The 27294-nt window shown below is 37.9% G+C and overlaps 1 protein-coding gene across 1 annotated transcript in view; it reads right to left on the bottom strand.

Annotated features, from left to right (window-relative positions):
- The window catches only part of LOC121385852 (fibroblast growth factor receptor homolog 1-like), a 54559-nt gene extending 29500 nt beyond the window's left edge, over nt 1-25059 (bottom strand). The window contains exons 1-3 of the mRNA XM_041516641.1: nt 24993-25059; nt 5734-6090; nt 1603-1887 (exon numbers count right to left, since the gene is read on the bottom strand). Of these exons, the coding sequence (XP_041372575.1) occupies nt 1603-1887; nt 5734-6090; nt 24993-25032 (682 nt within the window). The 5' untranslated portion in view covers nt 25033-25059. The remainder of the gene's footprint in view (nt 1-1602; nt 1888-5733; nt 6091-24992) is intronic.
- Between the last annotated feature and the right edge of the window lie 2235 nt (nt 25060-27294).

The raw sequence follows: 27294 nt of genomic DNA, 5'->3' as shown, positions 1-27294 counted from the left end.
GAGAGAAAAAAACATTAAACACACTGAACCTGACATCTGGTTTCACTATCACAGCTGTGATACTAGTGTTAACTGTAGAGAGAAGAAAACATTAAACACATTGAACCTGACATCCGGTTCCACTATCACAGCTGTGATACTAGCGGGAACTGTAGAGAGAAGAAAACATTAAACACACTGAACCTGACATCTGGTTTCACTATCACAGCTGTGATACTAGTGTTAACTGTAGAGAGAAGAAAACATTAAACACATTGAACCTGACATCCGGTTCCACTATCACAGCTGTGATACTAGTGTTAACTGTAGAGAGAAGAAAACATTAAACACATTGAACCTGACATCCGGTTCCACTATCACAGCTGTGATACTAGCGGGAACTGTAGAGAAAAGAAAACATTAAACACATTGAACCTGATATCTGGTTCCACTATCACTGCTGTGATACTAGTAGGAACTGCAGAGGAAACAAAACAATAATAACCTTTCAGGGTTTCTGCCAGAGGGTAAAACGGATAAAGTGCAATCACCCCCTCCCCCCAATTTTTTTTATTTGGGTATGGCGTTCTAAATTTTATTGCAGATTTTTTTTTTTTGTCGACTTTTTAACAAAATTAATGACTCTTATCATTACTGTAAGATAAATATTGGCTTTAAATGATTATAAAACTATTCTTTTCAGATGTACAACAGGATGACTCTGTCAGGAAGGAATATATACAAAGCAAGATACAAACAGAGACTATCTGTATAAATATATCACTCTATTCCATTGGATTCATCATTTTGTCTTTCGTAACGCCACATCCAAAAAAAATTTTTGGCAGAAACCCTGCAGCTTTTAGTTTTATCCTGCATGGACCAATTATAGTGACCATTAAAAGTAAGATCACAAATAAATATAACAAAAAAATATTTAATTATTTATTTAGGAATTAATGAGTTTAAAAACATTTTAACATATTACAAGAAGGAAATCATGAATTGTGTATGTCATACTGCAAACAGCTTGCTTGTTATTGGCTAAATCATTAACCTGTTGTTAGTTATGTAAGTACCGTCTTACACATACATTGTATATATACTTCACAGTTCATTGGTTACCATGGTGATATTGACAGGAACTATAGAGTGAAGAACACATTAACAACCTTTAATACAATATCATATAGTACACCAAAGACTACCCAGTTCAACAGTGACCATGACAGAGAGAAAGAGAGAAACAGGAGAGAGAGGGGACTGTAGAGACAGACTGAAATAGAGTTTGAGAGAGAAAGAAAAAAGAAAGAAAGAAAGAGGTAGGGAGGGGGAGAGTGAGAGGAAGAGTGAGAGACTAAGAGATGGATGGACAGAATGGAGAGGAGAAATTGTAAAAGACAGAGAATGGAGAGAAAGACACAGACATAAAAAAGGATAAGGGAAAGAAAAGAGATACGGCAAGACATTTAAGATACAAAGTGACTGAGAAAAGGAATGTGACGAGACGGAGAGAATGAGAGAGAGAGAGAGAGAGAGAGAGAGAGAGAGAGAGAGAGAGAGAGAGAGAGAGAGAGAGAGAGAGAGAGAGAGAGAGAGAGACAATCAGTTCCATGAACTCACTGTTTATCTTGAGTGGTGGCAGGACCTGACATCGCGCCGTCAGCACACCGGGGTAGGTGACGTGACAGTTGTAGATGTGCCCGTTCATGTCGTTGCCTGCGATAAGGGTGAGCCGGGCGGACAGACTGGTCTCGTTGTGCATCGACTTGGTTGAGTTGAGAATCTCCCGACCGTGCTCCCAGTCGAGTTTCGGCACCACGTTACCCGCGAAGTGCACAAAACAGTCGAGAGTTATCGTCTGCTTGTAACTCACCTCCGGGTTCCGGTTGTGACAGGTAGGACGTTCTGTAATAAAAACATCACACATTCAGATTTGACAAGTTAAATTCAAAAACTCATGTAATATCATTTAGTTGCCTAATGCAAAAATCTGCATTTCATATAACAGTGTTCTCATCCCAGCCAGTGCACCATGACTGGTACATCAAAGGCTGTGGTATGTGCTATCTTGTCTTTGGGATGGTGCATATATAAAAGATCCCTTGCTACTAATGGAAAACTGTATCGGATTTTCTCTCTACGATTATATGTCAAATTACCAAATGTTTTACATCCAATAGCCGATGATTAATAAATCAATGTGCTCTAGTGGTGTCAGTAATCAAAACAAACTTTCTAACTTTTATATAACAGTGGAACCAGTTACATAAGTACTAGGCAATTTGTTAATCTAGACACTTTTGGGAGAAAAACCGTACTGTTCAGAATTAACAAGGTAAAAAGTTACAATTCATATATGTAGAATTGTTTACATTTAATTTGTCCAATGCATAACTTATACAGTCGAATCGACTTTACTGCATATCGGTTTATAGCATAAATTGGTTATTTGCATATTATTCTGCTGCACTCTTTTAGCATTAACCTTCTGACTACTGCAGGCGAGATATCTCGCCCGACGTCACGTCAGTCGATATACTGTACACTGTATACAGTGCATTCCCCAATTTTGCACACGACACTCACCGGAAACGGAAATATAATTAAAGAATTTTTTTTTTTTTTTAAAAATGGTGTTTTTGTTTCGATTTTTCATCAATTGAAAATACCTTGAAATTTTGAGTTCAAAAAGTGGTTTTCGGCAAGTATTTTCGCTTGACATCAATGGCGGCACGTCGCGGTAATTTTCAGGGATCGATAGCTGATTATAACAGCTAATTTAATAATAAATTTGATAGTTTTACCAACAACGAAAATTACCAAATATTGCAATATGAATCGTAGTTCGAGTTTTAAAAAAAATTTGGGTCAGAAAACCACTGTTATCGGGAATAATGGACATAAATACTGGACAGCTGGCCACAAATGCCCGTAAGTAAACGCAACTTTTTCGATTTTTTGCCAAATTTTAATCACCATTAGCCAATCTAAAACAATAAAAATTACAAAAAAAGACACGAAAATAATACTTACCAATTCATATATGAACTTTATTTCATGTATTTATGAAACATTTAAGTGAATATATGTGAGTAAAAATTATAAACTTGTACCCACTCAACGTGGTTTTTGTTAAAAATTAATCCAGTAGTCTAAAGGCTAAAGCAATATAAATGATATCTCATAATTGAATAGCTTTATAAAGACAAATATCGGTTAATTGCATAGGAAAAACAAAAAGGTAGGAAATGGGGCTCTATCGGATAATCGGTTATACTAGTTATTAGCATAAATTTCACATGCACTGGGGCTATGCAATTAAGCAGATTTGTCTGTATTTTATAAATTATCATTTTTTAATTTGTCAAATATAGAACTGTTCAAGCACTCCAGTTATAGATGCAACCTCTGAATTTGCCAAATAATTCTATCTGACAGGATTTGTCAAACTGTATGCAGAAACTCACAATTCATAATACCAATTACTTGTACATGTAGTTATAATAGTCTGATGCAAAAACTTCAATTATTATGCAATGCTGTTATTCATCAGATAAAGATTCTGTGAATGCAAAAACTATGCATAATTACACAGAATCATGAGATTAAAACTTCAATTATTATGCAATGCTGTTATTCATCAGATAAAGATTCTGTGAATGCAAAAACTATGCATAATTACACAGAATCATGAGATTAAAACTTCAATTATTATGCAATGCTGTTATTCATCAGATAAAGATTCTGTGAATGCAAAAACTATGCATAATTACACAGAATCATGAGATTAAAACTTCAATTATTATGCAATGCTGTTATTCATCAGATAAAGATTCTGTGAATGCAAAAACTATGCATAATTACACAGAATCATGAGACTAAAACTTCAATCATTATGCAATGCTGTTATTCATCAGATAAAGATTCTGTGAATGCAAAAACTATGCATAATTACACAGAATCATGAGATTAAAACTTCAATCATTATGCAATGCTGTTATTCATCAGATAAAGATTCTGTGAATGCAAGAGCTCTGCATAATTACACAGAATCATGAGATTAAAACTTCAATCATTATGCAATGCTGTTATTCATCAGATAAAGATTCTGTGAATGCAAAAAACATGCATAATTACATAGAATCATAAGATATTTTCAATTATTATGCAATGTTGTTATTCATCAGATAAAGATTCTGTGAATGCAAAAACTATGCATAATTACACAGAATCATAAGTTTGATAAACTTCAATTAATTATTATGCAATGCTGTTATTCATCAGATAAAGATTCTGTGAATGCAAGAGCTCTGCATAATTACACAGAATCATGAGATTAAAACTTCAATCATTATGCAATGCTGTTATTCATCAGATAAAGATTCTGTGAATGCAAAAACCATGCATAATTACACAGAATCATAAGATTAAAACTTCAATTATTATGCAATGCTGTTATTCAGCAGATAAAGATTCTGTAGATGCAAAAAATATGCATAATTACACAGAATCATAAGATTAAAACTTCAATCATTATGCAATGCTGTTATTCATTAGATAAAGATTCCGTGAATGCAAAAAACATGCACAATTACACAGAATCATAAGTTAGATTAAATTCAATTATTATCATCTGCAATGCTGTTATTCATCAGATAAAGATTCTGTCAATGCAAAAACACTGCATAATTACACAGAATGATAAGATTAAAAATTCAATTATTATGCAATGCTGATAAAGATTCTGTAAATGCAAAAAATATGCATAATTACACAGAATCATAAGATTAAAACTTCAATTATTATGCAATGCTGTCATTCATCAATTGACAGATAAGGATTCTGTGAATGCAAAAACTATGCATAATTACACAGAATCTTAAAATTAGAATTTCAATTATTATGCAATGCTATTATTCATCAGATAAAGATTCTGTGAATGCAAAAACTGCATAATTACACAGAATCATAAGATTAAAACTTCAGTTAATTATATTGCAATGCTGTTATTCATCAGATAAAGATTCTGTGAATGCAAGAGCTCTGCATAATTACACAGAATCATAAGATTAAAACTTCAATTATTATGCAATGCTGTTATTCATCAGATAAAGATTCTGTGAATGCAAAAACTGCATAATTACACAGAATCATAAGATTAAAACTTCAATTATTATGCAATGCTGTTATTCATCAGATAAAGATTCTGTAAATGCAAGAGCTCTGCATAATTACACAGAATCATAAGATTAAAACTTCAATTATTATGCAATGCTGTTATTCATCAGATAAAGATTCTGTGAATGCAAAAACTGCATAATTACACAGAATCATAAGATTAAAACTTCAATTATTATGCAATGCTGTTATTCATCAGATAAAGATTCTGTGAATGCAAAAAATATGCATAATTACACAGAATCATAAGATTAAAACTTCAATTATTATGCAATGCTGATAAAGATTCTGTAAATGCAAAAACTCCGCATAATTACACAGAATCATAAGTTTGATTAACTTCAATTATTATTATATGCAATGCTGTTATTCATCAGATAAAGATTCTGTCAATGCAAAAACTCTGCATAATTACATAGAATCATAAGATTAAAACGCCAATTATTATGCAATGCTGATAAAGATTCTGTAACTGCAAAAAAATTGCATAATTACACAGAATCATAAAATTAAAACTTCAATTATTATGCACTGCTGTTGTTCATCAGATAAAGATTATGTGTGTTCACTCACCCATAACAAAAAGCTGAGAACTCTTCGTTGCCACGGTGATGTTGCTGCTGCACGTGTACGTCCCGGCATCGTGTGCGGAGACGTTCATGATCATCAGATGGAGATGCTGAGTTCCGCTGTACTTGAAAACATCGTCTGTAAAGAACCGCACGTCACCCGAATCATCACGCACCCACGACGCCAATGTTTTTTCTGTGCTGCCACCTACTGGCAGAAAGGTCCATGTCAAGTTGAAAGGGACATTCACTTGACGTGGTCCCGTGTTCGAATCCTCGACAATGCTACAGTCGAGGACAATGGATCGGCTCTTGAGACTAGCATATTTGGAGTGACCTTGTAAATAGACACCAGCTGACACTGTAAATTATAAAATACAATATTAATAATTTAGTGCTGTGGTCACAGGATCGAATCCCTTTGGAAGGAAGGAAGGAAGGAAGGAAGGAAGGAAGGAAATGTTTTATTTAACGACACACTCAACACATTATCACGTCAGACATATGGTTAAGAACCACAGACATTGAGAGAGGAAACCCGCTGTAGCCACTTCATGGGCTACTCTTTTCAATTAGCAGCAAAGGATCTTTTATATGTACCATCCCACAGACAGAGTAGTACATACCACGGCCTTTGATATGCCAGTCATGGTGCACTGGCTGGAACGAGAAATAACCCAATGGGCACCACCGACGGGGATCAATCCCAAACTGACCAACCACTTTACCACTGGGCTACATCCGGGTATCCCGCCCCCGAATCCCCATGGAGGACCTTTTTCCCCCCCCCCACCCCAAACAGTCTCACAAAAGGCATATAAAAGTAATGTCCGACTTCAATCGTCTCTAATTAATGCAAGACCTACATCTTCATAATTAAACAGTTAAAGGTAAAGTTAGTTTTGTTTAACGACACCACTAGAGCACATTAAATTAACCATCGGCTATTGGATGTTAACTATTTGGTAAACATAATTAAACAGAAACAAGGTACACTTCAATTATTATTCAAAAGTATCAGAGGTCGTGGTTTGTGCTATCCTGTCTGTGGGATGGTGCATATAAAAAATCCCTTGCCATGCACTAATGGAAACATTTAGCAGGTTTCCTACCCAATGTAAAACTTATACAGTCGAATCCACTTTACTGCATATCGGTTTATAGCATAAATTTGGTAAGTGGTATAGGAGGGTGCCAAAAAATGTGTGTGTGTGTGTGGGGGGGGGGGGGGGCACTTTTATATTTACACTTTTACACTATTATAAAGAAATATAAAGCAAGATGTCTAAGTGGGGGGATGCTCCCCCCCCCCCACCCCAACCACCCTGGCTTCCTATGCCAGTGTGGGTTATTTGCATATTATCCTGCTGCACAGAACCTTTTAGCATTAAAGCAAAACAATTAATAATATAAAATATATACAGCCACCTGAGTGACTTTGTAAATAGATACCAGCCGATACTGTAAATAGAATATGTACAGTATACACAGCCCTCTACATTGCGACCGATTTGGTATACATTGAAACCTCTCAAAACTGGACCCTCTGTAAACTGGAATTCCACCAAAAGCGGACATTTGTCACGGTCCTTTTAAAAAAAAATCAGTACAGAACTTAACCTCTTGAAACCGGATATTTTACTTGGTCCCGAGGGTGTCCGGCTTAGAGGAATTTCACTGTATATACGACAATTTTTTTTTTCATCTAGCAACTATATATAAAAATAGGCACCATCTGCCTCCTAGATGGAAACGTTAATATAGAGGACTGAGCTAGTATACATAATTTAGTATTATATACAGCAGTGACATTTTAAACAGATGTCAGCCATAAAAAAATATCTATCTAGCAACTAAAATGTTTCATTCTATCTATGTCCCCTATATAAAAAATAGGCACCATCTGGCTCCTAGGTGGAAAAGTGAATACAGAGGACTGAGCTAGTATACATAATTTAGTATTATATACAGCAGTGACATTTTAAACCGACGTCAGCCATAAACAGAATAAATATATAGAATACATTATTAATAATTTAAAGGTTAACTTCATAATAAAGTAAAGTTAAAACCAGATAAATAAAAGGAAGAAAGTCTGTAAATATCAGTCTCGGTGGTGCAGTGGTTAAGCCATCGGACTACAGGCTGGTAGGTACAGGGTTCGCAGCCCGGTACCGGCTCCAACCCAGAGCGAGTTCTTAAGAGCTCAGTGGGTAGGTGTAAGGCCACTACACCCTCTTCTCTCTCACTAAACCAACTAACAACTAACCTACTGTCCTAGACAGACAGCCCAGATAGCTGAGGTGTGTGTGCCCAGGACAGCGTGCTTGAACCTTAATTGTATATAAGCACGAAAATAAGTTGAAATGTAATGACATTACATATTTTCTATTCCAATAAAGACTATTTCAGTGTTATAATAGGAAGGAAAGGTTTTATTTAATGACGCACTCAAAACATTTTATTTACGGTTATATGGCGTCAGACATATGGTTAAGGACCACACAGATATTTAGAGGGGAAACCCGCTGTCACCACTTCATGGGCAGCCCTTTTCAATTAGCAGCAAGGGATCTGTTATATGCACCATCCCATTGACAGGATAAAACATACCACGGCCTTTGATATATGTCGTGGTGCAATGGCTGGGAGAGACAATGTTATAATAATGACAAAAACTGTTTCTCAAAGTTGGCTCTGACTTTGGGAATTTTAGCGTTATTTTCTAAAATAATTGGGAAGTTTCAGTTTCATTTCAAAAACATCTAATTAAGCTAACTTAATATTTAAATACTATACTATACATGTACTTGTATTTATTCTAATTAAGCCCATTGGGGTATTTCTCGTTCCAGCCAGTGCACCTCAACTGGTATATATCAAAGGTTGTGGTATGTGCTATCTCGTTTGCGGGATGGTGTATATAAAAGATCCCTTGCTACTAATGGAAAAATGTAGGTTTCCTCTTTAATACTATATGTCAGATTAACCGAATGTTCGACATTCAATAGCCGATGATTAGTAAAATCAATGTGCTCTAGTGGTGTTGTTAAACAAAACAAACTTTACTATTTTATTCTAATTAATATATCTATTTTGCATTGTGAAATATTATAGTGGAGGGATGTTGTTTTTGTTAAGTGTTATGTATCGATTTCGAAATACATCTTTACATAATAATACAAAATGAGAATTATTTACATTCAGATCGGGAATGTTTTCTCCAAAATTAGAAATATAAAACGACATCGTCTTTGGGAAATGGTGACTAATGGTGCTGATTGTCGGAGTCTAGAAACAAAGCTGATAAAACCCTGTTAAAATCCGACATTAAAATTGCTTTTTGGCTGAAAGGAAAAACGGCCTTAGAATAGTGATGTAATTCTTGAGGATTTTATCCTCGACATGCAGCTGTGTCATGATGAACTGAAAATGATCAAGAATGACATCACGTAATGAATAACGATGTCATCCTGACTTTCAAATAAAAGTTTGGAACGTTTAGCTTAGATAAGACGATTTACGATGCTAACTTGAATTTCCGCTGGATGCAAAAGCAGGAATAACCCTTTTAACTCATTATTGGGAATTCATACGTGGGACGTAAAGCGCACGCCTGATGTGCGGTCAGTCTAAGATCGATCCCCATCGGTGGCCCATTGGGCTATTTCTCGTTCAAGCCAGTGCACCACAACTGCAGGGTTTCTGCCAGAGGGTAAAATGGGTATGAAAAAAAAAAAAGTGTTTTATTTAACGACACACTCAACACATTTTATTTACGGTTATATGGCGTCAGACATATGGTTAAGGACCACACAGATTTTGAGAGGAAACCCGCTGTCGCCACTACATAGGCTACTCTTCCAATTGGCAGCAAGGGATCTTTTATTTGCGCTTCCCACAGGCAGAATAGCACAAACCATGGCCTTTGTTGAACCAGTTATGGATCACTGGTCGGTGCAAGTGGTTTACACCTACCCATTGAGCCTTGCGGAGCACTCACTCAGGGTTTGGAGTCGGTATCTGGATTAAAAATCCCATGCCTCGACTGGGATCCGAACCCAGTACCTACCAGCCTGTAGACCGATGGCCTGCCACGACGCCACCGAGGCCGGTAAATGGGTTTTGCAGGTTTTATTTTGTAAAGTTCAACCCTGCACTTAACCCATTTTCTTTCTCAGGGAGGCCCCACATACCTCCTGTTGACTGTGGTTGCATTCAATTCCATAGCGCACTACCCAAACATTTCTTTCTGGCAGAAACACTGGACTGGTATATCAAAGGCTGTGGTATGTGCTGTCCTGACTGTGGGATGGAGCATATAAAAGATCCCTTGCTACTAATAGAAAAATGTAGTGGGTTTCCTCTCTATGACTGTCAAAATGACTATATGTTTGACATCCAATGGCCAATGATTAATAAATCAATGTGCTCTAGTGGCGTCATTAAACAAAACAAACGAACAGATTTATACAAAGCACACAGTAAAATATATTTAAACTGAATAGCTCATAGTTAATAATTTTATTATAAATATCATTTCAACTTATTTGTGTGCTTATATCCAATTTACGTTCAAGCACACTGTCCTGGGCACACACCTCAGCAATCTGGGCTGTCTGTTCAGGACAGTGGGTTAGCTGTTAGTGGTTAGTGTGAAAGAAGAAGGAAGGAAGGAAATGTTTTATTTAATGACGTACTCAACACATTTTATTTACGGTTATATGATGTCGGACATATGGTTAAGGACCACAAAGATATTGAGAGAGGAAACCCGCTGTCGCCACTTCATGGGCTACTCTTTCCGATTAGCAGCAAGAGATCTTTTATATGCACTGTTCCACAGACAGGATATCACATACCACAGCCTTTTTTACACCAGTTGTGGAGCACTGACTGGAACGAGAAATAAGCCCAAAGGGCCCACTGATGTGAATCGATCCTAGATCGATCGCGCATCAGGCGAGCGCTGTACCTCTGAGCTACATCCCACCCCAGTGTGAGAGAAGAGTGTGTAGTGGCTGTATACACCTACCCATAGAGTCGTTAAAACTCACTCTGGGTGAGAGCCGGTAGCGGGCTGTGAACCCTGTACCTACCAGCCTGATGTCCTATGGCTTAACTACGACACCATCGGGGATGGTTTTATATAAATACATCAGAGTCAGGTGGACCTTTTAAATCTATATAGATATCAGCCATAAATAGAATACAGAGAATACAGTAAATTAATTATTTAGTATTAATATCAGTAAAAAATCAGCAAAACCCCATGAACATTAAATATCAAGGGGCCTTAATATAAGCATTGCTTCTTGACCAATCCATTGCCATTACAATTTGGTAATAAATATTGTTTAAAGCAAAGTCTAACATACATGTAAGGTTTAACTCTACAAGATAAAGCTATATCAGTGTTTCAGGAAATTTTTGGGTATAGCGCTATGGAATTGAATGCAATCACAGTCAACAGGGGGTATATGCCCCATTAGTAATTTGATGGAGAAGCACACATATTATTGAATGTGTTATATGAATTTATAAGGAAGATATGACCCTTTAATGAGCAGTAAAAACTTTTGTTTGTTTAACAACACAACTAGAGCACACTGATTTAGTAATCATCGGCTATTGAATGTCAAACATATGGTTATTTTTTTACAGTCATAAAGAGGAAACCCGCTACATTTTTCCATTAGTAGCAAAGGGATCTTTTATATGCACCATTGTATAGCACAGGATAGTACATACCACGACCTTTGATAAACCAGTCGTGGTGTACTGGCTGGAACGAGAAATAGCCCAATGGGCCCACCGACAGGGATTAATCCCAAACCTACAACGTATCAAGCGAGCACTTTACCACTGGGCTACGTCCTGCCCCCTTAATGAGCAGTAATGCATGAAAAAGGAGGTCACGGTGACCTAGTTATGATACATCACACACCACCATCCCAAAATGTATTTGCATACAAGGTTTAATGATCCTATATGAATAAGATTACTGGTATATCTCTCTGAAAGAGAAGGAAGGAAATGTTGTATTTAACAACGCACTCAACACATTTTATTTACAGTTATATGGCATAGGATGTATGGTTAAGAACCACACAGATATTGAGGGAGGAAACCCACTGTCGCTACTTCATGGGCTACTCTTTTTGATTAGCAGCAAGTGATCTTTTATATGCACCATCCCACAGACAGGATAATGCATACCATGGCCTTTGATATACCAGTCGTAGTGCACTGGATGAAGCGAGAAATAGCCCAATGGGTCCACCGACGGGGATCGATCACAGACCAACCACGCATCAAGTGAACACTTTACCACTGGGCTACGTCCCGCACGCTTTCTGAAAGAGATGTCCTAAAAATGAAAAGTTTATGGACGGACAGACAGATAATGTCATACCATAATAAATCCAGACAACTATGTGGACAGACGGACAGACAGACAGATGGAAACAAAACCTATAGTCAGCTCTAGTTAGACTAATATTTCAGAATTATATACGGCAGTCAAAAGGACCTTGTCAATAGGCAATATTGTAGACAGAACACAGTATGAATAATTTAGTATTGTATGCAGCAGAGGAACGTTTCAAATACACATCAGTCAGGTCTAAAATTGAATACCTGTTAATAATTTAGTGGTCTATTGCATGTATATAAGGTATGCATTAAACATGAGAACTCCTGTGTGTAATGTTCCTTAGCAACATTCTTAAAATGTTTTCCATGAATAGCATACAGCAATATTTTTCAGCATCTATTAAAGATGGGGGCGGTAAAGTGCGTAGTCAGTTTGGGATCGATCCCCATCGGTGGGCCAAATGGGCTATTTCTTGTTCCAGCCAGTGCACCAGAATTGCTGTATCAAAGGTTGTGGTATGTGCTATCCTGGCTGTGGGATAGTACATATAAGAGATCCCATGCTACTAATAGAAAAATGTAGCAGGTTTCCTCTCTTAGACTATATGTCAAGATTACCAAATGTTTGACATCCAATAGCTGATGATTCATAAATCTTATTTTCGTGCTTATATCCACTTAAGGTTCAAGCACGCTGTTCTGGGCACACAGCTCAGCTATCTGGGTTGTATGTCTAGGACAGTGGGTTAGTGGTTGATTTGTTAGTGTAGTGGCCATACACCTACCCACTGAGTCGTTAAACTCGCTCTGGGTGGGAGCCAGTACCGGGGTATGAACCCACTACTTAGGTCTGGTGGCTAAATTAACTACTACACCACCGAGGTTGGTTTTGGTGGAATTTGCTGTCATATAATTTGGAGATTTCCTTTTAGCACGGCTTCTAGAATTTTATAAAATCCACTTTACTTTAAGTTAATACAATTTTACTAAATAATAGTAATAATCAGATATGTCAACTAAAGAGGGAGATGGAGATTAAAAACACTAACATTGGGGGGTTGGGGTGGGGGGGGGTGGGGGCAGGATATTCATATTTACAAAATAGACAACTGCAACATTTGATTCTTTTTTTTTCACTAGCCGTCGGGCATGGCAATAGTAGTTATTTACTAGCCCAACACTGAATATCACTAGCCATGGGAGTGGGGTTACAATAATCTAGAAGCCCTGTCAGGCATGGCAATAGTAGTTATTTACTAGCCCAACACTGAATATCACTAGCCATGGGAGTTGGGCTACCATAATCTAGAAGCCCTGTCAGGCATGGCAATAGTAGTTATTTACTAGCCCAACACTGAATATCACTAGCCATGGGAGTGGGGCTACCATAATCTAGAAGCCCTGCTTTTAGGATAGATCTCTCTAGAATCGTAAAAATTATTTTGTGATTCCACCTCATATTACGCTTCAGAACTAAAATCTTGGGTGGGGGGGATGTACCCCAGTGGTAAAGCGCTGGTCTGATGTGCGACTGGTCTAGGATTGATTGATTTCGATTTCAACTTATTTTCGTGCTTACCGGTATATCCTATTAAAGTTCAAGGACGCTGTCCTGGGCATACACCTCAGCTATCTGGGCTGTCTGTCCAGGACAGTAGGTTAGTTATTAGTGAGAGAGAAGAGGGTGTAGCGGCCTTATACATCTATCCATTGAGTCCAAACTTGGTCTAATGTGCGATTGGTCTAGGATTGATCCCTATCTATGGGCCCATGGGGCTATTTCTTGGTTCAGCCAGTGCACCAAGACTGGAATATTATGGTGCACATAAAAAATCCCTTGCCACTAATGGCATAATGTGGCAGGTTTCCTGTCTAAGACTATATGTCAGAATTACCAAATATATGACAATCAATAGCCATTGATTAATAAATCAATGTGAATTAGTAAATGTACACTCTTTTTTATTTTTAAATCTGAGATTTGTGGAAGCATGGAATCCTGTTAAATTTGCAGTCTGGGTTTGGTAAATGTTTTGTTTTACACTATAACATGATGTTTGCATTCAACAGTGGACTTTTAAATTTAGCAGCTGAAAGTTAAAAATTAAAGTTTTACAGAGTTGCACTGGCTGAAAGGAGAAACAGCCCAATGGGTCAACTGATGGAAAGAAAGAAAGAAATGTTTTATTTAACGACGCACTCAACACATTTTATTTACGGTTATATGGCGTCAGACATATGGTTAAGGACCACACAGATTTTGAAAGGAAACCCGCTGTCGCCACTACATGGGCTACTCTTCCGATTAGCAGCAAGGGATCTTTTATTTGCGCTTCCCACAGGAAGGATAGCACAAACCATGGCCTTTGTTGAACCAGTTATGGATCTTTTATGTGCGCTTCCCACAGGCAGGATAGCACAAACCATGGCCTTGGTTGAACCAGTTATGGATTACTGGTTGGTGCAAGTGGTTTACCTACCAGCCTGTAGACCGATGGCCTAACTACGACACCACCGAGGCCGGTCGTCTCAACCAGTGCCCCACAACTGGTATTTCAAAGACTGTGGTATGTGATGTCCTGTCTGTAGGATCCCTAGCTGCTAATGTAAAAATGTAGTGGGTTACCTCTAATTCCAATTCTATATCATAATATGTCAGTATTAATTATCAAATGTTTAATATCCAAAAGGCAATGATCAAATAGCTCGATGTGCTCTAGTGGTGTAGTTAAAAAAGAACCACTTTAACTTTCAACAACATTCTAGATTTTAAGTCCTGTCACCGAGTCAGGCCCCCGATCAGATCAGAGGTCTGACTAGGGATGGGCGTGTTAGAAATCCCAGTTACCTACCTACTAGTTACCTACCTACCTATCTAGATTTTAGCATTCAACATGAGACTTGGATAATAAATTAATATTACTAGATAGCTGTTACCTTTCAAAAGCCATCTGGCTTTTCCTTTTCTTTTTTTTTCTTTTTTTTTTACATTGACAGCAGGAGTGTTTTAAAATTAGTACTTCAGGCACTGAATTCAGCTTGGTATTTTTATTATTTTTTTTTTTTTTATTTAAAATTCTGCAGAAATCGTACAAATGATTTAATACAGATATTTTGTGATTCCATCTCATTATCTCACGCTTCCGACAAAAACACAGAATCCTGCCTAATTTGCATAATCCAGGGACAGATTTAACTTGAATGTTTTAAAATTAGCAGGTAATTCAAGTACATTTATATTCAACAGTAGAGAATACAAAATTACAATTATTGGCTTTCAGCATTCAACAGCAGACTTTGATATTTTAAAATCAGCAGCTGACAGCTAGCATTCAAAAGTAGGGGCTGTGTTATTAGCATTGAATAGGAGACTGGGCAGTTTCCGTGGCAATTAGAGATTAAATCAGCATCTGCACGAGAAGAGCTCGTTGATCAATACGTCTCGCTATGCATGGACAGAGAGGGTTGCGCAGTGAGTCAGAGGTCGGCACCACTGAATTACAGCACACCGCAATCAATACTAGTCAGCTGCATTGCTCATACATCTTCATTATAAACCACAGCACTGTAGTGCAGTACATACAGAATTTCTTTCCCGCCCCAGAGTTGACCACTGGCTTTGTCAGAGACCAAACTTGGGGTGGGCGTGCATATGGGCATGTAAATAGAGTTCCCCTCCCTTCCCTACAGATTTTCTGTCCCTGGACTGGCACCGGCCTCGGCGGTGTCGTGGTTAAACCATCAAACATAAGGCTGGTAGGTACAGGGTTCACAGCCCGGTACTGATTCCCACCCAGAGCGAGTTTAACAACTCAATGGGTAGGTGTAAGACCACTACCCCGCCCCTTCCATCCTGAGTCAGGCCATCGATCTTATCTAATTTCTTTCTGACCACCCGATCTTATCTAGTGACCAAATTTAATGAGTAGAATTTTCTTTATTAATTATATTAGAGATACGCATCAAAATTTTAAAGGCCCACTATTTAATTTTTGGATGTAAATTTCAAAATTGTCTGCTTAATTTTTTTCTGTCCCGGGACAAGCCCCTGACTATCCAGAGACAGGCCCCGGGACGTACATGCTCGAAACTCTAGTGGTATATGTGCATGTAAAAATTATTCGCACTCGCGTAAGACCACTACACAGACTTATCTCTCTCACTAACCACTGTCCTAGACAGGCAACTGGGATATGTGTCCAGAACAGTGTGCTTGAACCTAACATGGATATAAGCACTGGAAATAAGATTTATTAATTATCGGCTATTGAAGGTCAAAAATTTGGTAATCTTGACATATAGTCTAAGAGAGAAAACCTGCTACATTTTTCCATTAGTAGCAAGGGATCTTTTATATGTACTATCCCACAGCCAGGATAGCACATACCACAGCCTTTGACACACCAGTTCTGGTGCACTGGCTGGAACAAGAAATAGCCCAATTGGCCCACCGATGGGGATTGATCCCAAATCGACTGCGCATCAAGCTCTTTACCACTGGGTCACGTCCCGTCCACCTCTTTAATAGATACTGAAAAATATTGCTGTATGCTACTCGTGCTACTCTCTTATTAACCACTAACAACTAACAACTAACCCTCTGTCCTGGACAGATATCCCAGTTAGCAGAGGTGTGCCCAGGACAGCGTGATTGAACCTTAAGTACAAAAATAAGTTGAAATGAAATTATAAACCACAGCACTGTAAGTGGCTCATTCCATGCAAACTCATCCTGGGATGCAAAAATTAAAATTCATCTTATAAATTAAAAAAGTACTTTTTTAATACTTTGGATATGTATATTTATATTAAATAACAAACAAATCATGAACAGTGAGATAATTTTGTGTGTGCCGCTATTTGAAAATACAACACCTGCAAACAAAACAAAAAAACACACAAAAATAGAACTTTAAGTTTGTTCTTTGCTTAAAATGTTGTTAGTTAATACCAAAATGAGTCAGTATATAGTCATTTGACAGACAACTGGGTGTCTTACGATTTACCACCTCTTTCTTTTCTCATCATATAACAGGTTTATTTGAAAAACAATGCAAAAGTAACACTATTTTGCATGTAACACACGTAACACAAATAACCAAGAAGTGTTCATAACTAGTAAAATATTGAATTGTTTAAGATGTTTTTTCAGGTTAGAAGTTAGAATATCAATATGAAACAAATTTGACCATTTTTGGTTTGCAAAAGCTGTAAGTTATTATACAATGCAGCCTTTATTGAGTGTAACACACGTAACGTTATGTGTGTTACATGGAGTAGGGGATGAATGTTTTACCCAACAAACATGTCTTTAAGTAATAAATTGTACAAAACCATCTAAATACAGTCAATGTGAACTCTGCTACTGTCTGTATACATGTATTGAAGTATTTATTTATATATTTATGTACTGGTTTTACACTTAACATTAGAATATTTAGAGTTGGGAATTTATTTAAAAATAATATCTTGACCTGTGTAATTAGCTCCCAAGCATGCCAGCAAGAACTGGATGTTCAATTTTCCAAAGAGCACACATGGGTAGGAATTAATGGTACATGTATCTACTGGCCACCTCCATTTACCTTTTTGTAATTGATGAATCGACTAACGTGAAAGCCCCCCCTCTTAGGAATCTGGCCATTTATAAGGAACAAACACCAGGGCTCACCCTATCCATTGACAAATTAGCCAGCTGCTCTTTTTCATGCAAAGTAGCTACAACATTTAGTCTTTGGCAAATAAAATCTTCTTTAAATTAGTCACTTTTGAATAAATTTTGAGTAAACTCTCGACATATATATCTCAAAATTGGCTAAAACTAAATTTCTTCCAGTGTGAGTCCTGCAACATCTGTATGTAATTACCAATCACTACAGTGCATTAGTGTTTTATCATAAGGGACACAGATTCATCAAAATATGATATATTGATTTCTTCCTTTAATAAATTCTTACAAATGGCTTTGCCAACACCTCCTTATTTTGACAAGTCTGATGTAAGATTTTGTAAAAGGAGGTTCAGGAGGCACTGACCAGAATTTTAGTACTACAAGTATGAACTGAGCGTAAACATGCAATATTATCATGAGTGATATTTTCTTAACCCACTGAAAAAAGGTTTATTTTTTGGTGTGCTAACCCCCTGGTTGCTAAACTCCACCCATGAAAAAAAATACTTAATTTTTCTGTTAAAAACACTGCCCCTATTAACAGTCACTAAAAACAAAGGCAGCTAAAACAAATAAAATTTGTTTGTGATAGGATGCTAAACAAGCTAATGTTCAGTTAATGAAATCAGACGCGTAACACAAATTAAAACATAATTTTATGTAACACAGGCCTAACACTACATTTACCAGTTGATTTGGAAAAGTCTGAATATCTGAGTAAAAGGATTATTCTTTTCTGATGGAATATTACTACAAGTTTGGTGATTAAAATGCAACATACCAAAAAAAAGGTGTATGCTAACCCCCTCACTTGCAAATGAAAAAAAGAATACTTAATTTTTCTGTAAAAACATTTCAAATCTGACTAGAAAATTGTCTGTCGTGCGAATGTAACACACGTAAATGAAATCAATTAACACACTTAACTAAGCCATTAACACTACATGTTTGAAATTATTAACTTACATTTTGTGAGCCAATTGTTTCTTTGCAAATTCACAGAACTTTATTGTTGTGAACACACGTAACGCAATTAAATCTAAGCCATTACAAATATGTTTGAAATTTAGCCAATGTTTCTTGTTTTATTTTGTGAAGTACTAAAGTAGGATTATTACTAATCAGTAGATTATAACAGGAGCCCTTTTATAGATTTCTAATTTACACACATTTTCACCCAAAGTGAGTCTGAAGTGTAACACACGTAACGTGGAATGGGCCAAGTACAGAATTTCTGTCCTGGGCAGGAGATCTGGCACAAATCAGAACTTGTGCCCAGGATGGACATGCCTGAACCTTCAGTGAATATGGGCACATTAATATAGCAGTTTTCCTTAACATAAAAAATGGACCTGCCTTGGTGGTGTAATGGTTAAGCCATCAGACACAAGACTAATAGGTACTGGGTTCAGCTCCAGGTACCAGCTCACACCCAGACATGGAACATTTTGTTTTCAAAATATTGATTAACAATATTTCTAGTTTTCTAGTCAACTGAAAACCGATTAGTAACTACTGTTTGTTTTAAAATTGGGTAGCGATCTCTGTAACTTGCAATGCGATAATGTTCCCTGCCAGAGCAACTTTAACAACTCAATGGGTAGGTGTAAGACCACTGCATCCTCTTCTCTCTCACGAACCACTAACCAACTAACCCACTATCCTGGACAAGTAGCCCAGATAGCTGTGGTGAACCCAGGACAGTGTGCTTGAACCATTATTGGATATAAGTACGAAAATAAAGTTGAGCAAGAATAGAGAAAAATAAAATAAAATAAACAAAGTTTGTTTTGTTTAACGACACCACTAGAGCACAATTATTTATTAATTATCGGCTACTGGATGTCAAACATTTGGTCATTCTGATGCAGTCACTGTTTGAGAGGAAACCTGCTACATTTTTCCATTAGTAGCAAGGAATCGTTTATATGCACCATTCCATAGACAGGATAGCACATACCATGGCCTTTGATATACCAGTCACAGTGCACTGGCTGGAACGAGAAATAGCCCAACAGCAAGAATTAAAGAATGGACCAGCCCCTGTTGTGTAGTGGTCAAGCCATCGGACGTACGGCTATGTACTGAGGTCACCTCCCTGTACTGGCTCTCACCCAGAGCAACTTTAATGACTCAATGGGTTGGAAAAAAGACAGACATGTTTTATTTAACAACACACTCAACACATTTCATTTACGGTCAGACATATGGTTAAGGACCACACAGATATAGAGAGAGGAAACCCGCTGTCACCACTTCATGTGCTACTCTTTTCAATTAGCAGCAAGGAATATATGCACCATCCCATAGACAGGACAGTGATGTCATCAAAAATAAAAATAGCAGGTGAAAATCAAATTATAGGCGGCCATTAATCAACAAAATGTCGACAAACATTGTTTACTGGAAGTTCAATAGCCGGTGACAATTAATTCAATAGCTGGCGAAAATTCGCTAAACCGGCTATTAATGACATCCCTGCATGATAGCACATACCACAGCCTTTGATTAACCAGTCGAGGTGCACTGGCTGGAGCTGGACTGACAGTCTACATAGCCCAGGACAGCATGCTTGATCCTTACTAGTAATTTAGTATTCCCTCTGTCCTGGACTGACAGTCCACATAGCCCAGGACAGCATGCTTGATCCTTACTAGTAATTTAGTATTCCCGCTGTCCTGGACTGACAGTCCACATAGCCCAGGACAGCATGCTTGATCCTTACTAGTAATTTAGTATTCCCTCTGTCCTGGACTGACAGTCCAGATAGCCCAGGACAGCATGCTTGATCCTTACTAGTAATTGGATATAAGCATGAAAATAACTACAAATGTACTGAAATTAAATAATATAGAGAATAACCAATCTAATTAAAATTAGCTCCACTATTACATGTGGATCTAACAGCAGCCAGTTGAAGCTCATGTCCACCAATCAAAATCTTACTTGCAGAATCCTGCCAGTGATTTAAAAATAATTTGAAAACATTCCGAATTATCCTGAGAGTATATGACATGTTTCGTGTGAATTACGAATGCCTTAAAACATGTTTTATTTTATAAAATAAATAATTTGTAATGTAAAACTGAAGACTGATTTATTATTATTTTTTTTTTATAAATAAATAATTTTTAATGTAAAATTGAAGACTGATAACCCATCCCATACATATTGGTATGGTTCGCTGTACTGCGGCCACTAAAATAGACTCGCCCGATATTTTTAGAATTTGTATGCTCCCAAATAACGTTATAAAAGGCAAAGTGTGATTGGTCAATATTGAAATTATTATTTACAGACGAAATGTTACATGGACATTGGAGACTATGCAGTGTTGTTAGCAATCTGATTAAAATTAGTTCTACTGATCTAAATAAGGCATTCGTAATTCACATGAAACATGTATACCCTCAGGATAATTCAAAATGTTTTCAAATTATTTTTAAATCACTGGCAGGATTCTGCAAGTAAGGTTTTGATTGGTGGACATGAGCTCCAACTGGCTGCTGTTAGATCCAGATGTAATAGTGGAGCTAATTTTAATTAGATTGAGGGAACAACTAGATAATGACTGAACAGAATAAAGCTGATATCTTACAACATTAACTAGTTATTATTTTTATCCTCCAATCCATCAAAAATTAAGGAATGAATGAATGTTTAATGACACCCCAGCACGAAAAATACATCGGCTATTGGGTGTCAAACTACGGTAATGCAAATAAATAAAGTGATGATCAACATCAATATAAAAATTCAAGATTTAAACTAAAACAGTGTAAAGAACTGTGCTAAAACATAAATATCGCAGATAGATACTGAATTTTACTCAAAACTTCAATTTTGTGCTGTATTGGCCATTGTCAAAGAAAATGTTACACCCCTGCACCACGGTGAGGTTACAGCACGCGCAGGGGCAAAAATTAAGGGGAAACACTGTTATTTCTGTTATTTCAAGTACATTGTACGATGACCTAGCAGTCAAATGAACGCATTTGTAACGTATCTACCTGTATGTATGTGATGTAAAGCGACATGATGTCAAAAGTCATATTCTGCTAGTGTATGATTATGACTTTGCTTTAATCAATCATTATAATCGGCCAGTAGAAACAGTACTTAGTTGTAGGATAAATACATAGAAACCAGCCTCGGTGGTGTAGTACGGTACTTATGCCAGCCTGTGCATCAGGTGAATGCTTTACCGCTTGGGTACGACCTCCCCCCCCCCCCCCCCCCCCCCCAGCAGGTGAAAGGGACATTCAACTGTTGAAACCACTAAAACAGAAAGTTCAGGTTAAAAGACTGATGTATGTATCTCCTCTTCTATTTCACATGTGATTCTGTAATATTTTAATTTCATAATGCACTAAAACATCTCAAAAGTCCCAATTTTCCAGACTATCCCAGAACCTCCCTTCACCGTGTACTGTTTTTATTTTCAGCAGGTCATGTTTTGTTCTTATCAGGATATATTTCTTTTGAGACCTACTATTTAAAGATAAAAAAAGAACAGCAGGCCATAATATGTTACTTCCTACTTCGAGGTTTAAAACATAACTGTAAAGGCAGACATATTAACTCTAACTGGGGTTCTGTATGTTCACTTAAAGGGACAGACAAACCTGTAACACATTTGGATGAAGTTACAATTGAGTGAAACATGAGTCTGTGACTTTGAAATGGTGAAATACCCTCTAAAAATAGATTATAACTCGACTCCATAACTGTTACTTCTCAGACACACATGCGTTTTTAATGTATGGAAATGGATAATATAAACAATAAAATCCAAGTAAAGTATTATTTCAGTTATCAAAAACGGCTCTAAAAGTAAAAAATATGCTTTAGTGTTTAAAAACTAGGGTATGTCCCTTTAACATGGGGCCAGTGGCTTTAAAAATTCACTGGTCGTGCTTAAAAATTCACTAGCCCATTTTAATTGTTGATAGAACGAAAAGCAAAAGGTGGAAGCACTTGTCCTCTTCAAAGGAAGTCAAAATAGTTTTATCAGTCGGTAAGGTGATAGCTTCAGTCTTTTTTGGATTTCAAGAGAAGACTACCAGTGGATTTAATTACTTGTTAAACGATAACCTGAAAATCATATGCTAATTAACCCGCAGAATCAGCTGCATGAAAACATCAAGGTCCAACATCACAGAAAACACATGACAAAAGTCTTTCCACTGCTGTCATTAATAACAAAAATGAATTGGCTAGTAGTCTTCACCAGGAAAAGTTAAAAGTTAAAGTTTGTTTTAATGACACCACTAGTGCACATTGATTTATTAATCATCGGCTATTGGAGAGGAAACAGGTCTGCTATATTTTTCCATTAGTAGTAAAGGATCTATTGTATGCACCATCCCAGATAGGACAGCATGTACCACAGCCTTTGATATACCAGTCATGGTGCACTGGCTAGAACCAGAAATAGCCCAATGGGCCCACTGACGGGGATCGACCTTAAACAGACCTCGCATTAGGCGAGCACTTTACCACTGGGCTATTTTCCGCCTTTTTTTCGTCAGGAAAGATGAGTCTTAACTGCCAGGAAGGCGAAATGATAAACATCAAAGCATGAAAGAAAAAGCATGTTTGATCATATCAGGTGATAAAGAAATCATAATGGAACAAATAAAAAAGGAATAAAAGTTATGAATTTTAACCCCCATATATATATGTATATAAAGTGAGTATTCAGTACAGGAAAGGAAGGAAGGAAATTTTTTTATTTAACGATGCACTCAACACATTTTATTTACAATTATATGGTGTCGGACATATGGTTAAGGACCACACAGATATTGAGGGAGGAAACCCGCTGTCACCACTTCATGGGCTACTCTTTTCAATTAGCAGCAAGAGAGAGAGAGAAACAATATTATATTCACGTTTTCTCAAGGTGAAAAAAGTATTTGATCTACGAGTCGTATGCCTGCTTGACATGTGTATCACTCTGGCATATCAAAGGCCGTGGTATGTGCTATCCTGTCTGTGGGATGGTGCATAGGCCTATAAAGATCACTTGCTACTAATGATAAAATGTAGCACGTTTCCTCTCCAACACTGATAAAATTACAAATATTTGACATCCACTAGCCAATGATTAATGAATCAATGTGCTCTAGTGGTGTCGTTACACAAAACAAACTTCTTTTTTTGTGATTGTCGGGCACTTGTCGTATTATTGTATGAGATGGCTCCTGGAAGACGGAATGGCTGAGTGGGCGATCATGTGACGCAACGTCACAATATAGGTGGGCAAACTTAGAATTCTGCTGTCCGGAGTTTGCCGAAGCTTAGCTGAATGTGGTGCTGTCGAGTTTCTTTCTGTAGTGTGTGTATTATTGATTAATATCTAAAAAAAATTAATCAAGGAACTCGAAAATGGTCGATGTAAATGTATTTGACATCAAACATAGGATTGTTGTGGTATTAGAGCGGAAATCTTTGACTACTTTTTAGTGGTCGGCGATTGCCAAAAAATTACATAGTTTGGTCTCTGACTGTAATGAGAGCATATTTATGTCCAAATGTCCCTCTAGCTCTCTTACAGTCAGAATACTCGGGCTAGGGTCGAGTTTGACTCTCAAGTATCTACCAGCCTTATGTTCGATGGTTTAACCATGACACTACCATGGTGGCTGATTACCCAATTCAAGCGCCTTTAAATGATTCATTTATACATTACATTTGATTCGGACTAGGGTGAGGGTGGGGGTGGGGGCTAACCAACATTTCATTGGGGACAAACCAACAGTTTTGTTTAGGAGTGAATTAATTGCCTGCAGCAAACTGGTTTGGGAGGCAAAATATTTGGCATTCAGCCAAATTGGGGGGTTAAGACCCGAGGTCCAACAAAATGGGGGGGGTGGGGCAATTTCGGGTTGCCAAATACGTTACAAAAGAAAACCGATTATCCTATAGGCCTACCCTTTTCTCCCGCTCACCCGTTCGCACACACAATTAGAGTGGATGATATGCCATTAACATGTGTTACAATGTTGGACTGTGTTTTGTAATTTAATACCTCTATTTTGTGTATTTTCGTCACTACCGTCAACCTCGTTTCCGGACGCTTATACATAAACAAAGGCCGGTGTTGTGAATGTATCATCCGCGCTCTTTGTAGGCTGCCATCTCGGTTGCCAAACAGACTGACGTGTTGACAAACACGATCGATTTACTAAATGTAAGATGTTTGTTACACTCACCTTCACACACAATAGCTGCAAATATAAGTATTATGAACATTATCCCCAAACAGACATCAACCACTTGTCATCTGCTACAGTGCTGGTCCTCCTGCGCATGCGCACTGGAGTCAACGTATATATCTTAAAATAGATTGATGGTTATTTAATGTCATACCGTCAACTCAATGGATGTGTGTACGTGTATTTACTACATAATACTAAATTAACTTGAATTTATATATTTAGGTTTGAAAAGGTCGAGTTTTTATGACAGAGATTTAAATTTGTTTCGACATATAGTCTGCTAAAATATATTTCATTGGTGTAGAAAACGGGGGGGGGGGGGGGGGGGGGGGGCAGTAGCAGTAGCGATGGTATAAATGTTTGTGTGTGTGTGTGTTTGTGTGTGTGCGCACGCGCGTGTGAAAGAAAGAAAGACATGTTTTATTTAACGACGCACTCAACACATTTTATTTACGGTCATATGGTGTGAGACATATGGTTAAGTACCACACAGATATTGAGAGAGGAAACCCGCTGTCGCCACTTCCAGTCGTGGTGCACTGGCTGGAACGAGAAATAGCCCAATGGGCCCACCGACGGGGATCGATCCCACACCGACCGCGCATCGAGCGAACGCTGTACCACTGGGCTACGTCCCGCCCCATGTGTGTGTGTGCGCGCGCGCATGTGTGCTCTCCCCCCCCCCCCCTAAATTTTTTGGCACCTTCCTACACCATTGTATATGCTCTTCGAACGTGCATTCCAGGGCACGTGTGTGCTTGTGTGTGTTGGGAAGGAGTGGGGGTGTAAAATAATTATTGTGCCCAAAATATTATTTTTTAAAAATATATTTTCCAGGATAGTATGGCTCGACCCCTAGAAACTTCGCTCGCTTGACCCTGCATTGATTGCTACACACACACCTGCATTCTGGAACATTTTTAAGTTAGCAAATTTAATAATAATCATTTCACGTTTGTCATCTCTGGGGTTCCGTAAATGTAATTGACATCCAATAGCCGATGATTAATAAATCAATGTGCTTTAGTGGTGTCGTTAAACAAAACAAACATACCGTAGATAGGTGAGTGGCGCCAAGATAAAATTAGTTTTGTTTAACGAAACCACTAGAACACATATTAATCATCGACCATAGGAGGTCAATTAACATTTGATAATTCCAACATATATAGTCTAAGAGGAAACCCACTACATTTCCCATTAGTAGAAATTTAGGAATCTTTTTATAAACTTTCCACAGCAGAGCAGTACATACGACATCCTTTGATGTACCAGTCGTAGCGCGTGAGTTGTCAAGGAAAAATATAATTAGAGAATGGGTCCACTAGGGTCACATAACACCCCACCCGCCTGTTTGATGTGCCCCTTTAAAATTAATCACAGTAGCAGATGAAGGAGATGTTTTATTTAACAATGCACTCAACACATTTCAATTACTATTATATGACGTCGGACATATGGTTAAGGACCACACAGATACTGAGTGAGGAAACCCGCTGTCGCCACTTCATGGGCTACTCTTTTCGATTAGCAGTTAGAGATCCATCCCATAAACAGGATAGCACATACCACGGCCTTTGATGTACCAGTCGTGGTGCACTGGCACCTGGAGCGAGAAATAGCCCACTGACGGGGATCGATCCCATGTAGCAGATGAAATGTACGTGGTAGCCTACAAATTGAGTTGCCCTGAAAACGCGTGTCTTAGCATCTTTATTTTCAAAAAATTTGGGGGGCATTTCAAACTCCCGACTGTTCTCCCCTGAGGAAGCTCGGCTCATTTGCCCTTGGTAAACATAAATGTGCCCTTTTAAAATGTCGGTCATTGCACATGTACATGGGCGTACATGGGGGGGGGGGGGGGGGGGGGGGGGTTCGATGGGTTCGACCGAACCCCCCCCCCCCCAAAAAAAAAAAATCGCTTTTTTTATAATTTAATATATCTGACATTGATATCTGACATTATTATATTTACTCAACATAGAAATATATGCCCAATATCTCTGCAATCTATTTTGGAACCCCCCTTTTCAAAACTCAACATAGAAATATATGCCCAATATCTCTGCAATCTATTTTGGAACCCCCATTTTCAAAATCCTATGTACGCCCATGATGTAAGGTCTTGTTTCGCAATTCCCTCATCGCCTCGTGAGAACGGTGTCATTGCTCTTATTGGGCGGGACGTAGACCAGTGGTAAAGTGTCCGCCTGACGCGCGGTCGGTCTGGGATCGATCCCCGTCAGTGGGCCCATTGGATTATTTCTTGCTCCAGCCAGTGCACCACAACTGGTAT

This window comes from Gigantopelta aegis, chromosome 12, assembly GCF_016097555.1.
Source record: "Gigantopelta aegis isolate Gae_Host chromosome 12, Gae_host_genome, whole genome shotgun sequence".
Classification (NCBI taxonomy): domain Eukaryota; kingdom Metazoa; phylum Mollusca; class Gastropoda; order Neomphalida; family Peltospiridae; genus Gigantopelta; species Gigantopelta aegis.
The sequence above is the reverse complement of the archived record's forward strand: the minus strand, read 5'-3'. Positions and strand labels throughout refer to the sequence as shown.